This window comes from Oculina patagonica, chromosome 10 (assembly GCF_052425735.1).
Source record: "Oculina patagonica isolate OP01 chromosome 10, crgOcupat, whole genome shotgun sequence".
Classification (NCBI taxonomy): domain Eukaryota; kingdom Metazoa; phylum Cnidaria; class Anthozoa; order Scleractinia; family Oculinidae; genus Oculina; species Oculina patagonica.
The window spans coordinates 7,889,796-7,908,501 of record NC_135767.1 but is presented as its reverse complement, the minus strand read 5'-3'; the positions used below and the strand labels follow the sequence as shown (position 1 = coordinate 7,908,501).

General features: G+C 37.8%; 1 protein-coding gene across 2 annotated transcripts in view; it reads left to right on the top strand.

Annotated features, from left to right (window-relative positions):
- Positions 1-13,443, top strand: part of LOC144628269 (uncharacterized) — a 66,175-nt gene extending 52,732 nt beyond the window's left edge. For both annotated transcript variants that reach the window (XM_078486339.1, XM_078486338.1), the window contains 14 exons: positions 567-686; positions 1,145-1,711; positions 2,191-2,307; positions 4,412-4,534; positions 4,869-4,982; positions 5,513-6,073; positions 6,869-6,988; positions 7,717-7,914; positions 8,386-8,534; positions 9,058-9,193; positions 9,794-9,877; positions 10,300-10,366; positions 11,092-11,689; positions 12,122-13,443. In XM_078486339.1, the coding sequence (XP_078342465.1) occupies positions 567-686; positions 1,145-1,711; positions 2,191-2,307; positions 4,412-4,534; positions 4,869-4,982; positions 5,513-6,073; positions 6,869-6,988; positions 7,717-7,914; positions 8,386-8,534; positions 9,058-9,193; positions 9,794-9,877; positions 10,300-10,366; positions 11,092-11,689; positions 12,122-12,199 (3,032 nt within the window). In that variant the 3' untranslated portion in view covers positions 12,200-13,443. The remainder of the gene's footprint in view (positions 1-566; positions 687-1,144; positions 1,712-2,190; positions 2,308-4,411; positions 4,535-4,868; positions 4,983-5,512; positions 6,074-6,868; positions 6,989-7,716; positions 7,915-8,385; positions 8,535-9,057; positions 9,194-9,793; positions 9,878-10,299; positions 10,367-11,091; positions 11,690-12,121) is intronic.
- Positions 13,444-18,706: the final 5,263 nt, after the last annotated feature.

Genomic DNA, 18,706 nt, shown 5'->3' with positions numbered 1-18,706 from the left:
GACAATTAACAATTAACGGAAGATGACAGTTATTTTCCGTCTTCACCAATTCATAGTACATTTATTCCCCCCTCTCCCCCTATTCAATGTTGTTTTTTGACGAAAACATTTCTCGGAAGACATATTTTAGCAAATTTTAGCAAAAGTGAATGTCAACATTGATTGGGGGGAGGGGTGCAGGCTGTTATCATGTAAGATATTGACAATGCGGTAATCACTTCGAAAAAAAAAATTGAAAAGACAAGTTGTCTCAACAAGTTTTATCCGGGATATAGATGAGACGATTAAAAGACCTCAGTTAGGTTTACTCTTATCTTATAAGGGTTAAAGATAGGTTCAGCTAGTATAGGTGTCACCAGCCCCTTACACATTTTGCATAATTATTTTTCTCCAGTTTGTGGCGGATCAATGTGGTTGTAGACTGGATTGTAGTGGCGGGAAAGGGATGTTAGCACGCCAAACCGAAAGCTCGGTGACTTTCTGTTTGGAAAGGGATAAATATTTCAATGATAGTAAAATAAATGCGATAAAATGACATCGACCGTTTACGCTTCCTTTCTTAACAGATGTCAACGAATGTGCAAACGTAGCTTGTGAAGTAAGGGAAATCTGCATCAACTTCCCAGGAACGTCATTTTGTAACTGCCGACCAGGATTCTTCAACAAACAGAGCTCATGCAGACAAGGTACACAGTATATTCAGCCAGAAAAAAAATTCTGCCTTAATATAGCTACTTCAATTTAGTTCAATTTATCTCGCCATTTATTCAGGTGGTGGCAGACTACTTTTCCATTCAAAGGACTCTGACTTAAAAACTAGGTCATCCGTGAACCATTTATTTCAAATTTTTATTTGTGTATTTGCTTATCGAAGCTCATTCTCACAGGCGCTTCTTGCAAAACGTAGCTTAACCGATCCTTTTGAAGTTTGTAGCTCGAAATCGTGCTTTATGGTTTTTTTTATCTCTTTGGCGATTTTCTAACCAAGTGAAACATCGTTTTGAGGTTTCTTTGATTTGATGACAATTATCTATTTTAATATTGCAAAAACGGATACATTTATATCGTGTTGTAAACGTAAGTTCTTGAGTTCATTTCACTAAAAAAATTGAATTTTTTGTTTTAATTTTCCTTTTTATTAAAGAATATTCCCGTGGTTTCAACGTTGGCTTCGTCTTGTATACTGGAGAAGACATAGACGAATATTACAAGGGGAATTTCAAAAAGCAAGTGGAATTTGTCAAAGGCATTGTGAAAACTCTGAAGGATGACGGAGATGAAACGATGGTGGGAATAATAACATATTCTGATAACCCACAAGTGAAACACCAGTTTCATAAAAATACCACGCATGCTGAATTTGGGGACGTTTTGGACAATCTTAACTTAACTGGTAAAGGACGAAATATTGGCAAAGCACTTGATCTTGCAAGAACGGAGCTATTTAACCGCTCAAAGAAACACGACGATGACAAAGGACAAGATGTTCTTGTTGTGCTAACAGATGGTGGATCAAATGACGATCTGGCAATCCCGTCGTTTGCGTTGAAGCGAAACAATGTCACAATTTTCAGTGTTGGTATCGGTCGATATCAACGTGGTCAGTTGAATGAAATGGCTTCGGAGCCGAACTCGAAGCATGTGTTTACAGTTGATGATTATGATGGTCTTGGCCCTACGATGGCGACTCTAAAAGATGCAATTGTCGAAGGTAAGAAAATATCGTAAGAGACGTATTTATATGCTTATGGTCATGTGTCATAAAAATCTTCAATAAACGCCACCAAAACCTAAAACACATAAAGTAACTAAATATTTTTTAAAGGCTTTTAGTTTCAAAAAGAAACACGCGGTCTATCTATATTTTATTTGGTATCACCTTTGCTTCAATCAACTCAATCAATCAATCAGTCAGTCAGTCAGTCAGTCAGTCACATTGCTTGAATTCATGGCCATCCCTTAAAATACTTGCTTTAAATATGAACTTGAAAGACAAATATAAACTTGATTGATGTCTAGACAGTAAATTAACCAAATATGTATTTTTTTCCTCTTTCTTTGATTTGGATGAGCGAGGGGTCGGGCATTTGCATAAGGAGGGGTTGGAATGGTATCTTGTTTCAGAATTGATCAAATATATTTAAAAAAAAAATGAAATTCGATATTCTAATTCAATTGCGTTCTTGTCAGAGGTAGACCCTTGCTCCATGACTCCATGTGCAAATGGTGGCTTATGCCTTAATCTTCCTGAGGGCAACTACACATGTACTTGCGCGCCTGGCTGGACGGGAAAACAGTGTGAAGTTCGTAAGTACCTCCCTAATTAAACTACTTCGTCGCCACAGTTGTCGTTGGTTCGCAAATTGTAAGATTAGTAATCGTGAATATTATAAGCCGGCAACTTCTATCACTAAATCTGTTAGAGTGTCTGGCAAATTATAATGTGAAAACTTTTTCTTCAGTTTTCTTAACATGCCTGGAAGTAACAAAAAAAAATCACCAGAATTGATAGTCTAATTGATTTCAAAGTAATGATTTATTAACGAGCAGGAGTGCTTCATCAAGTTTAAAATACAAGGCGCAGCCGAGTGTTCTAGACTTTAAAAAAAAAAAACAACCTGCGAGTTTATTGAACGGCTTCAAACCCTCTGATGTAGATCTTTTAATTCTTGCACTGATATTTAGATTTTTGGTTGTTTTGGGCAAAAAAATTGGAAATAAAAATTTAGCCTTGTCTGTAAACTGTAAAGGTTTTGGAAAACCGAAATTGGACTAAAAAGAGCCTTATTAAACTTCAAATTGCGAAAAAAAAAACTTTTTTCTCTACGAAGTGCCAAGGGACTGGGAAAATTTGTTCGTGTGAGGAGATAGGAGACCGCTGCACAAAGGCTTAACGGGGGTTCGATTTACCGGGGTTCAGTTTCAATACATTTTACTGTCATTACCTTTATCCGGGCTGAAAGATATCATTCGTTATACAGGGGACTTCGTTATAAAGGGGTTTATTATATCAGCAAGCCTGCAAATAACAGTCGGTCATCGGACAAATGTCCGGTAAATTTCAGCTTTTGACCGGCAAAATCTTGTCCTGGTCGGACATTATGACCGTGCATGTCTGATAAAATATGACATCAATTGACTCCGAGTTTGTAGCCCAGATATCCGTTTCCACGGTCTGTTAAAGGTCTACGCAATCAAACTTTTACGCAATCGTGGACGTACAACATTCGCAAAATCATTGGAACCGCCAAAATTAGAACCCGTCAGATACCGTTTCGCTTCAGCGATCTTGAATAAATAAACTTCCGCCAAGCCGACCCGACAGCCAGACAGCGTGTCGCCATGTTTGCGTTTTGTTAATAATCTTTAAAAATTGTTAACTCCACTTCGAAGAATATACTGTACATATAATTTAAACTATGTCATAAAAGATCGCTTATTTCTTCTTATTTGATTTCGCTACATGTGACTATCACAAGTTTTAACATCAATCAGATAAGAATTCAGTCTTGTTTTATTACGTGCCGGTTGCACGGGTGTTTGTTTAATCACTGCAAGTTTTGTAGATTCAATTATTGACCAAGAACCGAATTGAATCTAGAATGCTTCAAAAACATTTTCCAGAAGTTTTTCAATCAGAATGAATGCAAATTTGTTTCATGAGCATCTTTGGTTCAAATTATTGTTTCAACTGCGTTGACAGCCGACAGTTTTTTCTTGCGTGAAAAGTGTGAAACGTGCAATTACGCTTTTTAGTCAGAAAGGTACAAAGAATAAATTTCAATCGCCTGATACAATTTTTTGACAATTTGTTAGTTGCTAGTCCAGAATTTTTTTCTGGTTTGTCAGGAAACAAAAGGTAACATTAAAAAACTCTCGATTAAAGCGAGACTTCCGGTCTAAAAATACCGCGCATACATCGGCCGTGTCCTTTCAACTGTTTTATTCCCAAAAAGTAAAAAATGAACATATATTTAAAAAGCATCTAAAGTGACCTACTAAAGGCCGATTTAGTATTTATTCGAGTTACGTTTGTTCAAGTTTTGCGCCTGAATCAACATTTCCGCCAGCAAAAAAATTTCTTATCTGATGAAATCTGAGACAACCAGACGATCCCGACTCATTAAATATTTGAATCGGGCTTTTTCTTTTTCTCTTTTCTCCAGCTGCAAAAAGAGAAAGTGTGATCGTAGACGATCGTAGGTCAAATACGCGTTTGTTTACAGCCCGGCTTGGAGCGTTTTTTTTTTTTAAATTTCATACTGTTTTGTATTTTTTGTCCGACCAGACTGGCTTCTTGACCGGTCAAAACTGGCCCCTGGCCGGACAAATGACCTCCTTATAAACAAAAATTATTTGCAGGCTTGTATCAGGGGTACACTAAATATTTTTTTTCTTTTCCTTTGTTTAGCTGGATCACCATGCATGCTCTTGCCGAACCCTTGCCATAACAATGGTAACTGTACCATCAATGATGATGGGTCGCCCCAGTGTAAATGCGCTTTGGGATGGAACGGAACGAACTGTGAACAAGGTAAATAAAAATTCATACACACGCCTTCATTAACTTTAAATTCTGCCTTTGAAGAACTTTCATGGCTGCAAGAAAATATAATTTTTTAAAAATACTTCGCGTAATTTAAACCCTGGGTTATGGTTAATCAGCTTCCTGATAGCCCGGTCCAGCATTGCTGATCTGAAGTGCTCATTTTGCAAGGTTGTACAAAGGGTCTTTGTTATGGCGACGAGCTTATATCATAAAAATTGTGAAAAGCAAGACCGATTGCGAATGGCGGACAATGAAATTTGTTAAACCAGTTTTGCGCAATATGACGTCATAATGGACACGTCATACTTCTGTTTTTCAGACATAGATGAATGTGCTCAGAATCCTTGTTTTAACGATGGCGAATGTATGAACACACCTGGAGGCTATCACTGCAAATGCCCTGTAAACTTCATTGGAGAACATTGCCAGACACGTAAGTATTTGTTTATACCTCCTAGGAATTTAGGCTGGCTATTAATAATTTGGAAAGGGGTTAGATCAGCTAGCGTGTGGTCGTGTCAGTCAGTCAGTCAGTCAGTCCTTTGTTCTTTCGTTCGTTCGTTCGTTCGTTTGATCAGTCAGTCAGTCACTCAATCAGTCAGTCAATTAGACTTTTTTTATTTATTTAATTTGTCAGTCAGTCATGTCAGTCATTCAGTCCGTCAGTCAGTCAGACAGACAGACAGACAGACAGACTGTCCCTACGTCTGTCTGTCAGTCTGACAGACTTTCATTTAGACAGCCAGACAGACAGACCCTCTATCCGTCTGCCATACAGTCAGTCAGAGAGACAGACAGACAGACAGACAGACAGACAGACAGACAGACAGACAGACAGACAGAGAAACAGCCAGTCAGCGGACTTTCTTCAACAAAGTAAACCATACAACTTTACTTACTTCTCATAATATCCCACAGTTCCAAGTCTAACGCCTTTTGTCTATTTTAACAAACGCTTTTTAGGTTGCGAAGGACAATATATCAACATTGGTTTCTTGATTGACGGTTCTGCAAGCATGGAACTCTCTGGCAATGGTCACTTTAACAAGACTCTTAAGTTCGTCAAAGGTTTGATTGAATACCTTGATGTTTCCAAGGAAAAAGCTCACGTTGGGTTAACAATCTTTTCCAGCAACGTTCATCAAGTTTTCAATTTCGATGATTACTACAATTCAACAGAAGCTATTGCTGCCGTGGACAATGTGTCTCTTCCAAATAAAGGAAGACATATCGGGAAGGCATTAAACTACGTTCGACATAAGATGTTCTCAAGTTCTAATCGTCGAAAGGATGTTTCAAATTATTTGGTTTTCCTCACGACTGGTTCCTCTTACGATCTTATAAGAACTCCAGCTAAAGCCTTGCGTGACAGAAACGTCACTATATTTGCCATCGGTGTCGGGGAGGACTATGATGAAGACGAACTCAGAGAAATAAGTGGTAATGATGATGGACTAGTGTACGGAACGACTTTTGATGGGCTGAAGGATCTGAAGAAGAAGCTGAAACGACAAATTTGTGCCTGTAAGTTTTTGTTAAAGACAGCAAAACATTCACATTACAAACGTAACTGAATAACGCAGAGTACGGGCCCTAGGAAAGAACACGTACGAACCCGTGTCAAGCGGGTCAAACATAGAACCAGATAGAAAGCTTGGCAAACGCAACAGTAACACAGACACGTGATTAATCTATTCGTTCTTTTGACCGACCGACCGACTAAAGCACTGTCTATGTCTTAATATATATAAAAAAAAAATAGCCAAAGCATATTGCAAGTCCAGAGTTTTGATTGGTTTACAGACCATGGTATATGAGCTCATATACCATGGACCACAAATAATGGTAGGTGTACGCGTCAGCGAGAACAACCGTGGGGCTGCTTTGAGTGTTTTGGACAAAAAAAACGATCGCCTTTGACACCGTCCCTCGAAAATATTAGTTTATTAATCGATTACTAAAGTTGTTCATTCACTCTAGTTTCCTGTTACATTCGGCTTGGTAAACAGAATTAAGCATATTGAAGGACCCTAGTCAGCCCCCTTTGTTTGTGTTGACATACGAGATTTTCTGTATTATGGATCACGCGGAGCGTAACTAAATGCAGAAGATTGCCGTGAATCTGCCAGAGAGGTTATTTAATAAATTCCAGTAACACAACTTGCGGCGATTCAATAGGGTTTCGCTTTACCATACAATGTTTGTAGTTTCGATGACATCGAAAATGGCGGATTTTAAGGCGTGGCTGACTACGGTTCTTTAAACGTCCGTTTACAAACACTTCACACTTATGTTTTTGGAACTCGTTGCTGTTTGCAGTGGAAGACCAAGGCAAGTGTAATTCTTCACCGTGCGTTAATGGAGGAACGTGTATAAACACTGGACGGAGTTATCGCTGCGATTGTTCCCGTGGTTACCATGGAAGACAGTGTCAGTTTGGTAAGTGAGAACGAATTATAATAATCGACGTTATAAGTGGAGGCCGTATGGCCGAGTCAGTGCTTTGGGGCGCTGGAGTAGACTACTTACTCAGGCGTAACTACTTATTTGAAGTCCTGCAAACTGAACAAGTTTCAAGATCTAATGAAAGCAAAAGATACTTTCGCCATTTTTTTTTTTTTCATGTTTTGAAATACCTTGTCAGCAAAAACTAACACTGTGCAACTGTTCTCGGTGTTCCAAAGGAATTTTTCGCAACGGCACTGTGTTTCTCACACTCTTTATTTTACCAGATTCTACTTATTTATCCATTAATTGTACAAGAAGACCTTCAGAAACACAGCGAATGGTAGTAGAACCCCCCACCTAATTTTCCTTTGCTTAATGCAACCGGGGCCAGGGGCCCGTTTCTCGAAAGTCCCGAAACGTTTACGCACCCGGAAAGCCATAGCAAACTCTCAAACCTTATGATAACATGGCTGACTTTTATTCAAATATCTTAAATAGGGACAGAGGTTTTCTTCATGCAAAGTTTAAGGCCTATGCGCGTCTCTGTTTTTAAGATACGGTTCAAGGGCCCAAAAAAATATCCTGGGCTTTCGAGAAACGGGCCTTAGAACCCATTGCATACCTAAACTCCTGGTTCTATTTAATTTTGTAACTGAAGTGAGAACACTTAACACGTAGAGACGTTTTACGACAAAACTTAACACATATCCGCCTTTCAGGTTGTGGATTCAAAGAGCTTGGTCTCAAAGTACCAGGTAATCGTCGAATTCCAGATAAAGACATTACAGCTTCATCTCAAAGAGGTGAAGGGCGTGCAGCGTACCGAGGAAGGATTGGTGTCGAGACTATGGGTGCCTGGGAGGATGGCTGGTGCTCGTCACTAACAGATACCGCGCCTTACTTGCAAGTGTTCTTCGGTGAGTAGACATCTCTTTTTGTACTGCTATGATCATAACGTTTGCGTTTGTCTCGCTAATACAGTTTATTTCGTCCCCATAGTCGCAAGCTATTCTTCTTGGTCCCCCCTCATATGTTGAGTACCTGAGAAAAAAAAACCTCAGTTTCCATGTCTTTACACTCTAATAAACATGATAGCAAGTCATTTTTTTTTTGGTACCCGAATGACTTATTGAGAATCCGAGCCGCAGGCTAAGGCTCTCGAAGCCATTCGTAGGGGGTGGGGACGGGATCAGATGGAATCTAAATGCAAGAGAATGAATTTCGGCAACTTTAAAAATCAAATTTTTTACATCAAATTTCTCGTGACAAAATTCGACGCAACCTTTTTACTCTAATAAAAAATGGCTGCTCCCTCTTCACACACTCTCCTTTAGAGAAAGAGTTATGTACGATAATCAAATTCAACGATGTGTTTTTCTTTGTTTCAGGATATGTTACAAACGTTAGTGCGATTGAGACTGAAGGTGTCACGGATGTCTCTACAAACGCGTGGGTCAAAAGTTATTATGTGTCCACGAGTAACAGTTCCGAAACAGCATCATTCGTCAACTATACCGAGCAAGGAGATACTAAAATTGTAAGTAAATTGTTGATAAGAATACGTTTGATTTTTTTCTGTTGGAGTAATCGCGAACAGTGTCGTAGGTGGTTGGATAGGTAGGTAGGTAGGTAGGTAGGTAGGTAGGTAGGTAGGTAGGTAGGTAGGTAGGTAGGTAGGTAGGTAGGTAGGTAGGTAGGTAGGTAGGTAGGTCGGTAGGTAGGTAGGTCGGTCGGTCGGTCGGTCGGTCGGTTATGGTTTGATGGGTTGGTTGGTATTCATTTGGTAAGTAGTGGGTAGTTTGAAAGAAAGACAAGAAGCGAGGTTCACGATAGGAAGATTCAGTTAGAATACGAGATCATCAATAACCAAAACTTGAGAAATATAAAATTCTCATGTGTCAGTTTAAATGTTGCCTGCTTGTCAGTAAAGACACGATTTGGCCATATGTCTGTTTTCGCTTAAATCTCTTGCAAAATCTATTCAAATTTGCTTTTAGCAATACATCTATCTGCATAATTTAACAGGGGATAATTCACCCTCATTTGTTTTAATCTTACAGTTCAAAGCCAACGACAACATTGAAGGTAAAAATGTATCTCTCCACGGAACCTGGGCCCATTACATTCGAATTCATCCAGTTGACTACAGCGGCTTCTCTCCCTGCATGCGTATCGCGATGTATGGCTGTGACTCAGGTAACCACTTCATTTAAGAGTGGCGTGAATTATTCCTACTCTAAAACTCAAAATTTATCCGGGATTTTATGTGTGTGTTTGCAACAGGCCAACACGTTAAAACACATTTTCAAATTGAAATGGGGAGGCGCGGTAACCTTACCGCCAAGTCGCTTCATGCTTCAGAGATCTGAGTTAAGGTTCGCCCTTATGGGTCGTTAAGGCTCGAACGAAAGGAAACAAAAAAAATGGTTAACCAAGGAGGTATTGATGATTCAAAATGGATTAGGGATGGTTAAGAATTGGGAAGATGACAATGGATAACGAAAGACAATCTTGAAAAATAATAGAGTCATTTATTGACAACGCAGCTCTGTAAAATGTTGAATGCTTACTATTGGTTCGTGTGGATTAAAACTGCTAAGTTTACGCTACCTACATACCAACTCTAGCCTACCCTAAAATACTGAGTATCCTGTCAGTCAGATTATCTGCCTTTTTCTTCAAACCATTAAGACCTAAAAGACTCGTTGGCCTAACTTGGGCCTTACTTTCTTTATGTGGCAAGCGACGTATGTGTGTGACTTAATACTGACAATTTTTTATTATTATTATTTTCAGAGGATTTTCCCTCCTCGGGTGTTTTATCACAAAGAGGCAATGAGGCACCAGTGGAAAAAGCAGTGTTTGACACACGTTTAGCGGGTAGGTCCGCCTCTGGTTGAAAAGAAAAAAAACAACTGTTACGTTTTGGAATCTTGTTAAGTTGTATGGCGTTATTACTGTAAGTACACGATGGTCCTTTTGTTCAAAGCACAAAAGCTTATTCGGAATAAGCCATTCATGATAAAGATGACATGTTCATTACCGATGTCACGAGCGTGGGACAAAGAAAAAATCTGAGTCCCCGACGGGAATCGAGCCCATGGCCTCCCATATACCGGTTGGTTCGTCGTGTTCGGTTGGCGCTCTCACTACCGAGCTACCAGAGACTCGTGGTGAGTTGGGCCATTTATTAGGTTTCTATGTGACTTTTACATGAAATTTATACGTGGGTTAAACGACAATGAAAATACTTTAAACTCGGTAATATTAAACATATTTATTTAATTCATTGTTTTTTTTAGTGATTCCAATAGTCTTGTTCCTTGCCTTCTTGGGCGGCTCATTGTTCGTCTTCGTTCGTTCATATCGGTGAGTATCCCTTCCTCTGCCCAAAAAAGTTACTTGACATAACATCTATGTCATCCAAAACAACTGATTTTCTGTTTACTTTTCTATTATTCTGAACCTGACCTTCTGTTTGTCTGTCTTTCTGCCTGCCTGACTGTCTGTCTGTCTGTCTGTCTGCCGTCTCTGTCTGACTGTCTGTCTGTTTGTCTGTCTGTCTGTCTGTCTGTCTGTCTGTTTGTCTGTATTTTTCCCAATTCAATTTGGCCGTTTGCTTTGTACTGTCACTTAACAAACACTTTTCTACATTAATTTGCAAAGTGAGTTTTTTCAACAATACTAAGCAATACTTACGCAAACGAATTTCTTTGAAATACAGAGCTGTTCAGGGATTTCTGACAAAAATGAACGAAGTTCGGCTGATAACGGAAATTTGAAGGTTTTGTCGCCGATATTTCCGTAATCGCTATCGCACAATCAATTTTTTTTTTTTTTTTTTTATTAAATAAAAAAAAAATTTTCCTTTAAAAAAAAAAAAATTTTTTTTTTTTTTATAAAATTTTTTTTTTTTTTTATATTTATATTTATATAAAATATTTTTTTTTTTTCTTTATAAAAAATTAAAAAAAAAAAAAAAAAAAAACCTAAAGCTAAAACTAAAGCTGAAAATTAATGTTGTTAATAAAACAAGTAATATTCCGTCCCTGCTGCTTTAAAACTAACAACATTTATCTTTTGTTTTTAAACAGAAAACATACCAAAAGTTACACAACGGTGGATAGCCAAGAAGATGATGGAATTTACCAAACAATCCCCTTTGATATGCCAATGTATGAGGTACAGACTGTAGCCATAGAGATTGGGCCCGAGAAAACAGTTCCTGCGAATAGCGGTGGTTTTTGGAATGAGACCTACTGCTCTTATAGTGACAGCGAGGAAGACACTGAACACTACCAAAGCTTAAACGAAGAGCCTGTCTACGAGAACCTGGCCTCAGTGCAACAGTCGGGTTTTGAGGTGCAGACGCTGACTGTTCAAGTCAGCGAGACGGAGGTCGTTGCAGGAGAAGTATCAAGTGAGATTGGCTTCTACGAGAGTGTATCGACTGCGGTCAGACGCAAGCAAGGGATTTACGAGTTGCCACGTTTTCAGCATTTGTTTGAAGAAAGCGACGATGAAGATGATGAAGATGACGATGATGAAGACGAGCAAGATTATGCAGAGTATGAAGATATTTATGACAACGTTTTCTTCCCAGAAGCACCAACGAATGAGGTGAAGAGGAGCACCTTGAGAATTTCACCCGCAGATGCAGCTGAGGATGACATTTTCTCTTTCGAAAACAAGGTAAACAGTTGTTAGCTGAAAATTGTTCATTTACGTTATGAAGTTGAACAAAAACATATCAAAAACAAAAGCTTTCACCGAGCTAGCCTGGCCCCTAAATGTCAAAAAGGCACTTTTACCATTTTCATAAAAGTTAAAACTACAATTTGTTATTTACATTATGAAGTTAAACAAAAACATATCAAAAACAAAAACTTTCACGAGTACTTTTGAAGTTATTAGCCCCAAAATGTCAAAAATAACGCTTGCCATATAAAATTGACGGAGAGGATGGTCAGAAATTTTGAATTGTTCTTTGTTTTTATATTACGATTGTAGAACTGGATGTTAAACGCAGTTGGCGAACAAACACATAACATGCTAAACTATTGCCTTTGGTTAAGATTTTCTTAGTCATATATTGATTATTCATTTTTTATTTTCGCTTTATAGATCTTTGGATTCGACCGTCGAACGACAACGCTTGAAGAAACTCAAAGGAAGAAAAGCAGAATATATCCATTCCTTTGAATAACAAGTGGGAATCGCTGTTTCTCTGACTCAGTCCCTTTGAGGGTTGACAAGCATACTTTCTTTGCTTTTCTTTGGTTTGAAGATAATTTGCGGATAAAAAGATTTCGGTAGAAAGCTCCTTGCAAAGCCAACGAAATATTTATTATTTTTTCCGGCTTTGGTTCACAGTTGCTTTATTTTAGATGCTCAACATGGTACGTTCGTGAGTAAAAGGAACTGTGTTAAGGTTTTGAGCTAAATTTAGCATAAAAAAATACTCACCAAATTAAGTGAAATATAAAAATAGCCTCTTAAAATAGTTTAGGAACATCTCAATAACAGCAAATACAAAGGAAGGAACGGATGGTCGGATATTAAAAATGATTTAAACAGATTGCGATATGGCGGTTTGGAAAACTGTTAGGCTGAACAGTTGTTAATGCTTTTCTTGTTTGTTTGTTTGTTTGTTTGTTTGTAATTTTAATTTTAACGCCCGAGAGACTTATATGTTTGTAACGAAGCTATAAATTTGTCATTTATATCCGTAGATGTAGTTTCTTCGCTAGCATTTAATAGCGAGTATTTAGCAAAACTTAATAAAATTGAGTAAACTCAGCCGTGACACATTTCCATCATGATCGATCGCATATTTTTCAGTTTCCTGAGTCACTGAGAAATTAAAGAGGAACACTCATAAGAAACCTACAAAGCGCTCAGCGAATGGCCGGATAGACAAAAACTGTCTTCATTTGTTCGAATAGCTATTACTTGCTTTTTTGTGATATCAAATATGACAAACGCAGCGTACATAAAGAAAATTTTGTGAATAAGCATTGTTTTGTAATCAACATGTGTATCTTTTCTTAAATATTGTTATCGATATCAAAGGTCTAGGATTAAGATTGCTTTCAAAGGGCTGAATTAACTGCGCAAAAACATATTATTTCTTGCTAGCTATCATTTAAACATCGTGCAATAGTCTCTGAGCTTTCAAGCCAAGTTAGAATTTTAACTTTGATCTCTTTTTTATAAATTATGTTTCACTTGTTTACATCTAAATTCTTGCCATAGATAAGGGGGGAATCGTCAATACTGGTGCATATATATAGCCCCATATTTCTATTTTTTTTTTCATAATTGTCTTCATTTTTCCTGAACTTACTAACCATTTATTTAAAGGTTATGTATTTAGAGGTTTGCCTTTTCATTCGATTGATTTTTATTTTGTTTATATTATGGGACCACAATAAAATGCGTGTACATTGCCATTGTTTTATTTTCTGTATTGATCGTTCCTTAGTTATAACTTTGCAAACTCCTTTCCAGATTTCCCCCCAAACGAAAAAAATAACAAATCCACGAAATCCAAGTTTGGATTTCTTCATCGAAATCAACCTCGGTAAAAGGATTTCAGTAAGTTAAAGTCCGCATTTGGATTTTGTGTTTTATTGAAAAATCCGAAATCCGGATTTCCCAATCAATTGTACCCTTAGTTACTCTCGTCATTGACAAAAGCACGCAGTATTTTTATACTATATTATAAAATAACTCATACTACGTTCGCTCTGAATGGTCAAATTGGTCAAAAAACCTATATTCTATTGTACCGGTAAACTCCCGCTCCCGACATGGCCGGAATACGCTCGATCGCGACCACGCATAAGGACGAAGAATTAATGTTAGTATAATGTCTTCTTTTGGTCTATCTGATGGTTAAAACAGAGGATATTATTCTTCCTAAATGATCATTATGAAAATTTACTGAGAGTGGATCACAAAAATGAATTTTCCCGCCCACCAGAGTTGGAGCGAAGGAACTAGAGAAAAAACGAAAACGCAGAGACAAACATATATATGATAAGGAACACGATAAACAAGTCCGCTTTCACCGGACTGGAAAAATATAAAAAAAAAAACATGAAAATCGTTCCATTCAACATTTACTCGGAAACGTTATTTGAAAGGAATAAAAACTGCATCAAATTGGTCGCGATGAAAGCTTTCTTGAATTATTATTTTGATGGCAGAAACTTACGATGAGTCCTTGTACGCGCTTGAATTTTACTTTAAGGTTTACTTTATTATAGGAAATTAACGCTTGTGTTAATTAAAATATTTGAAATTAACGCGACTTAAGGTCGCGGGGGACACCTTAGGCTCATCATTATGCATTTATTTAAAGTGTATGCACGAAGTACAACGACTGACATCGACAACTCTACGAGATATTTATGACTGGACAAAAATATGGGCGCGTGCGCGTGATTTGTAAAAAATCCCTGTTTCTTTGATATTTTAACCAATTTAAATCAACACTTAGCGATGTATACGTTCATATAGATTGTAGGAAGTCTTTGAGCTTATTTTCATTTAAATTTGAATATTTCTGCAACTCAGATTAATCACATAAACAATGTCCTTTTTAAAAACGCATTGTTCTCACCATAAAAGCGTGGAATATAATTAACATAATTACATCTCTCCTTGGCAAAATGATCGTATTTACGTCGGGACACCTTCGGAAATCTCAAAGTTTGGACTTTGCCGACAATTTTGTGGCAGAGAATATAGCACGGATACAGAACTTCATGACTTGCCACTGCAGATAGGTAAACTATGAATACTGTAGTGTGTCATAACAGAGGCGGAATTTTAAAAGAGCGCTTTTAGAAAGAAGTAGAAGACATTAAATTCAAATTTGCGCACTTAAACCGCCATAACTTTCTGGCAAGCTTTAAATTAAAAAATCCGCTTCTGTTATGACACTCTTGAGGTATTGACTGATTAGGTTTTGACAAGATCACAGTGTGCTGTCTCCTACTCGTTCCGCAAACTCTGCCACAAAATCATGTTTTTCCCAATTTGGCACTAACGAGGCTATAACATCGCCGTTAAATGCAATCTACCAAATAAAAGATGTCATTCACGATCTTTCATCATTTCGTTATGTCTCTGTAAAATTTGAGCTTAATCGCACCCCCAACAGCTGAGAAATAAGCGTTTTAAAAGATGCAGGTCAAGCAAAATTTCCCTTCATGAATTTATTCATACTGTAGGTATCCCCCGCGACCTTAAATTAAAGCGGATTGAACGAAAAATTACTTCCCAATGAAGGGAATTAAGGCGAAGGGGGGGGGGGGGGTAACATTTCAAAATGAAGGAAATTAACGCAACGAACACAAAGAAAAAAACTAGTTGAGACGAGGAACAAGTTTATTTCAACACTAGGCGTAAAGCGAAGGAATCTGACCGTCTTGAGCGTTCTTCTAAGTTTTAGTGATACCGGCAGATTTCCACGCTGATGAAAGAATGCCTTTTCCTAGAAGTCAAGAACGTCTGGACTCTATCGAGAAATTGGGACCAAAATAATGGAAATTAAGGTCTTTCAAATTAAAACTCCACTTAAGTAATGGCGCGGAAATTAACGTTAACAAAAATTAACGCGACTTAAATTAACGCGAATTTTTGAAATTCGCGTTAATTTCATGAAGCGTTAATTTCCTATAACAAGGATATGTGCTTTCAATGCTTTCTGCCAAGTCTGTTATTCGGCGAAAACGAAGAAATACGGAATAAGTAAATTCATAACAAATTTCTAAAGCAGAGTTTGTGGAACTAACCTTTATTTTCAATACCTTCGTCACTCTGTGAAGTTTGTAAACTTGCAAAGTTTTCGTGTAGTCTTTTACTTTCGTGGTGAATGACTTCGGCCACAATTTGCTAGATTTCTTTGTCAAAGAATACATTTTGTACCGTGACAGTTTGCCTTTTTCCTTTCCTTTCTTATGACTTTCGTAGCTTTAAGAGAACTTTGACCGTTTTTGTCGCGTCGATCCGTGGTTTTTGTGTGTGGAGCTGAACCTGTGTTTTATTCTTTCAGCTGCTGTGATTGGTTTACCGCGTCATCCGATGAACTTGATGAGAACAAGACATTTGTTCACGAAATATAAAATAGATTCCTATTTCTTTGACGAACGTTTTCGATAGTTATTTCATAAAAGCAATAAACCACACTTTCTAGGGCTTTACTGGCGTAATGAAACCAATTAGGATATTAGGATATTCAACTTTTGGCTTTTATAGTAGACGTTTCACCGGTTGACTAAACCATAAAAGCTTTTCCATTTCTTTGTTCTTCGTATAAATTAGTTCAAAACTGAAGTGGTAGTCTTTTTTACAATGCGCTAGTTCAGAGGATGTTTTTAAATTTGATCATTCTCAGCCATGCTAAATTAGAGAGTGATTATTTGCATGAACTCGAGAATGTTTCGTTGTTCTTGTTCGTCGATTGTGACAGTTTAATTTATATGCCTAAAGGCCTGGCCAAACGCACGCAACATTTCAACGCAACATATTCCAACATTAATGCTCTTACGCTGACTTATTTGAGCGCAAAAACAACGCTCATAATGTACTTTTTAAGACGTTTTGACCGAGAACCTTCGGTCTTCTTCGGTTGTTAACGGTTACACAATTTCTACGCGCGCGAGTGACAAGTACACGCGAACGCTGCGCGAGACTAGGAACTTTATGTTAGTGACTTATAAATATCAGGGATGTCTATGTGTTCATTTCCCAAATTCTGGTCCCTCTGCGAATGCCACGCTCCTAGGAAAAGCCTATTGTGGTAATCACCTGACTTGTCCACCACAGCGGCATAATTGAAATCCATATCATGGCCAAACTTGTTCGCATGTTGCGCGATCTTAGAGTTTTTGTCGCAAACACAGACTGCTCTTTGATGTTCCTTAATTCGAATAGCTAACGCTCTGTCCACTTGTCCATAATAGGTAAAGCTGCAGTCAAAGCAGTTAACCCTATAAACTATACATCTAGACTGGAATGTTGTGAGTTTGTCCTTCGGTCCGGGGAAGCGTGTGCGTAACGTGTTAAGTGTTGCAACATGTTGCAACAGGGTGGCCAAACGATTGCAACATGATGCTGTGTGCAACAATGTTGGGAAATGTTGCGTTCAAATGTTGCGTGCGTTTGGCTGGGCCTTGAAAGTTTATTTTTAGCTTACTACACCAACCAGAATGTTTCGTTGTTCTTGTTCATCGATTGTGACAGTTTAATTAATATGCCTAATAGCTCGAAATAGTGAATATGTAGATTTCTTACATTTTTGCACTATTTCACGGCGCTATCAGTAAAAAAACATAATCAACGTATAGCGACTTACAAATTCGGTTTGACAATCTCTGGCAGAAATGGCCAATAGAAAGGGTACAGATCAAGGTCCGAATAAAGTAAGGTCCGAATAAAGTAGCTAATTACCTAACACTGTGAAGAGCCCTTCAATGTCTGTTTGAGTTCTGAGTTCTTTTCTATGGTCAAAACTAAGCAAAGACCTGAAAAACTCGCCGACAGTAGCTACTTTCAGAACAAAAAGTAGAAAACGGAATCTATCGGACTATGTAGAAAACAATAGTAACTGCTGTAAGCTCTGTAGCGCTTAGAAGATATTGTAAATATTAGTATTTTAAATAATTTTAGGTTCAGTATTATTAATAGATTTTTAGGTATTTTAATTGGTGTCCCCAATTAGCCCACAAGGGCTAAACACATAGACACTGAAATAAAGTTTTTACTTACTTACTATAGTCATTTGAATGTTCTGTTAATAAGGTATTGTGTTAACAACTCTTTAACAACCAGTGTTTTGGATTTTAACAAACAAACAAGGACTCTCAAAACAGTTCTGTTCATTCGAGACGTTTTTCAGTCGGCTTACCATCTTGTTTCAGTCTCTGTATAAAACACCAATATACTATAATTTATGCGACCATGGCAGAACCTTCTCGTAAAGTTAGTGATAAATCGCGCACTCGTTGTGCTAAGAGAGATCTAATTTCCACACGAGCCTTAAGGCAAGTGCATTTTTTAGAACTGTCAAAACGTCACGAGTGCCTCTGAATAACAACGAACTGAACTGGGGGTCGCGCGGCCTCCTTTCTTAACTGTTCTCAGCAGCAGGTAGCCCAGAAGGCGGTGAAGTTGACCTTTTGTCATAATAAATGAACAAAGTCATTTGTTTCTAAAGAAAATGTAGTGCTTCGTAGGCGGGCTAGGATTATCAACTAGAACTTGATAAAGATAAAAAAAAAACCTTTATCAACTTCCAGTAGATAATCAACTAACTTTTAAATGGCTATCCGAAACCAATTCGCGAGAAAATCATGTCTAAAAATAACTTAACTTGTGAAAACGCTGTTTCACAGACGTAGTATGGAAGTTGCACGCTCCGGGTAATGGGCTCCTAACTGGGTAAAAGGAAGTTTAATTTGTTCATATTCGTAGCTATGCTTTGTTATAGAGTGACTACTTGTTGAAGTTATTGAAATGTGATATGTTTGATTGTCAAAGCTTTGTTGTTAGCTATTGTTCCGTTTCGTCTTTTCTCGAAAATTTAAATACAGTTTAAATTGGCTGAAACACGCCTACTTAAAGTCTCCAGACCGTGAATTAGATTTGCATTAAACTTTTGAATTATTTATTTTTTATTAACATTAACGGTTGAAAACC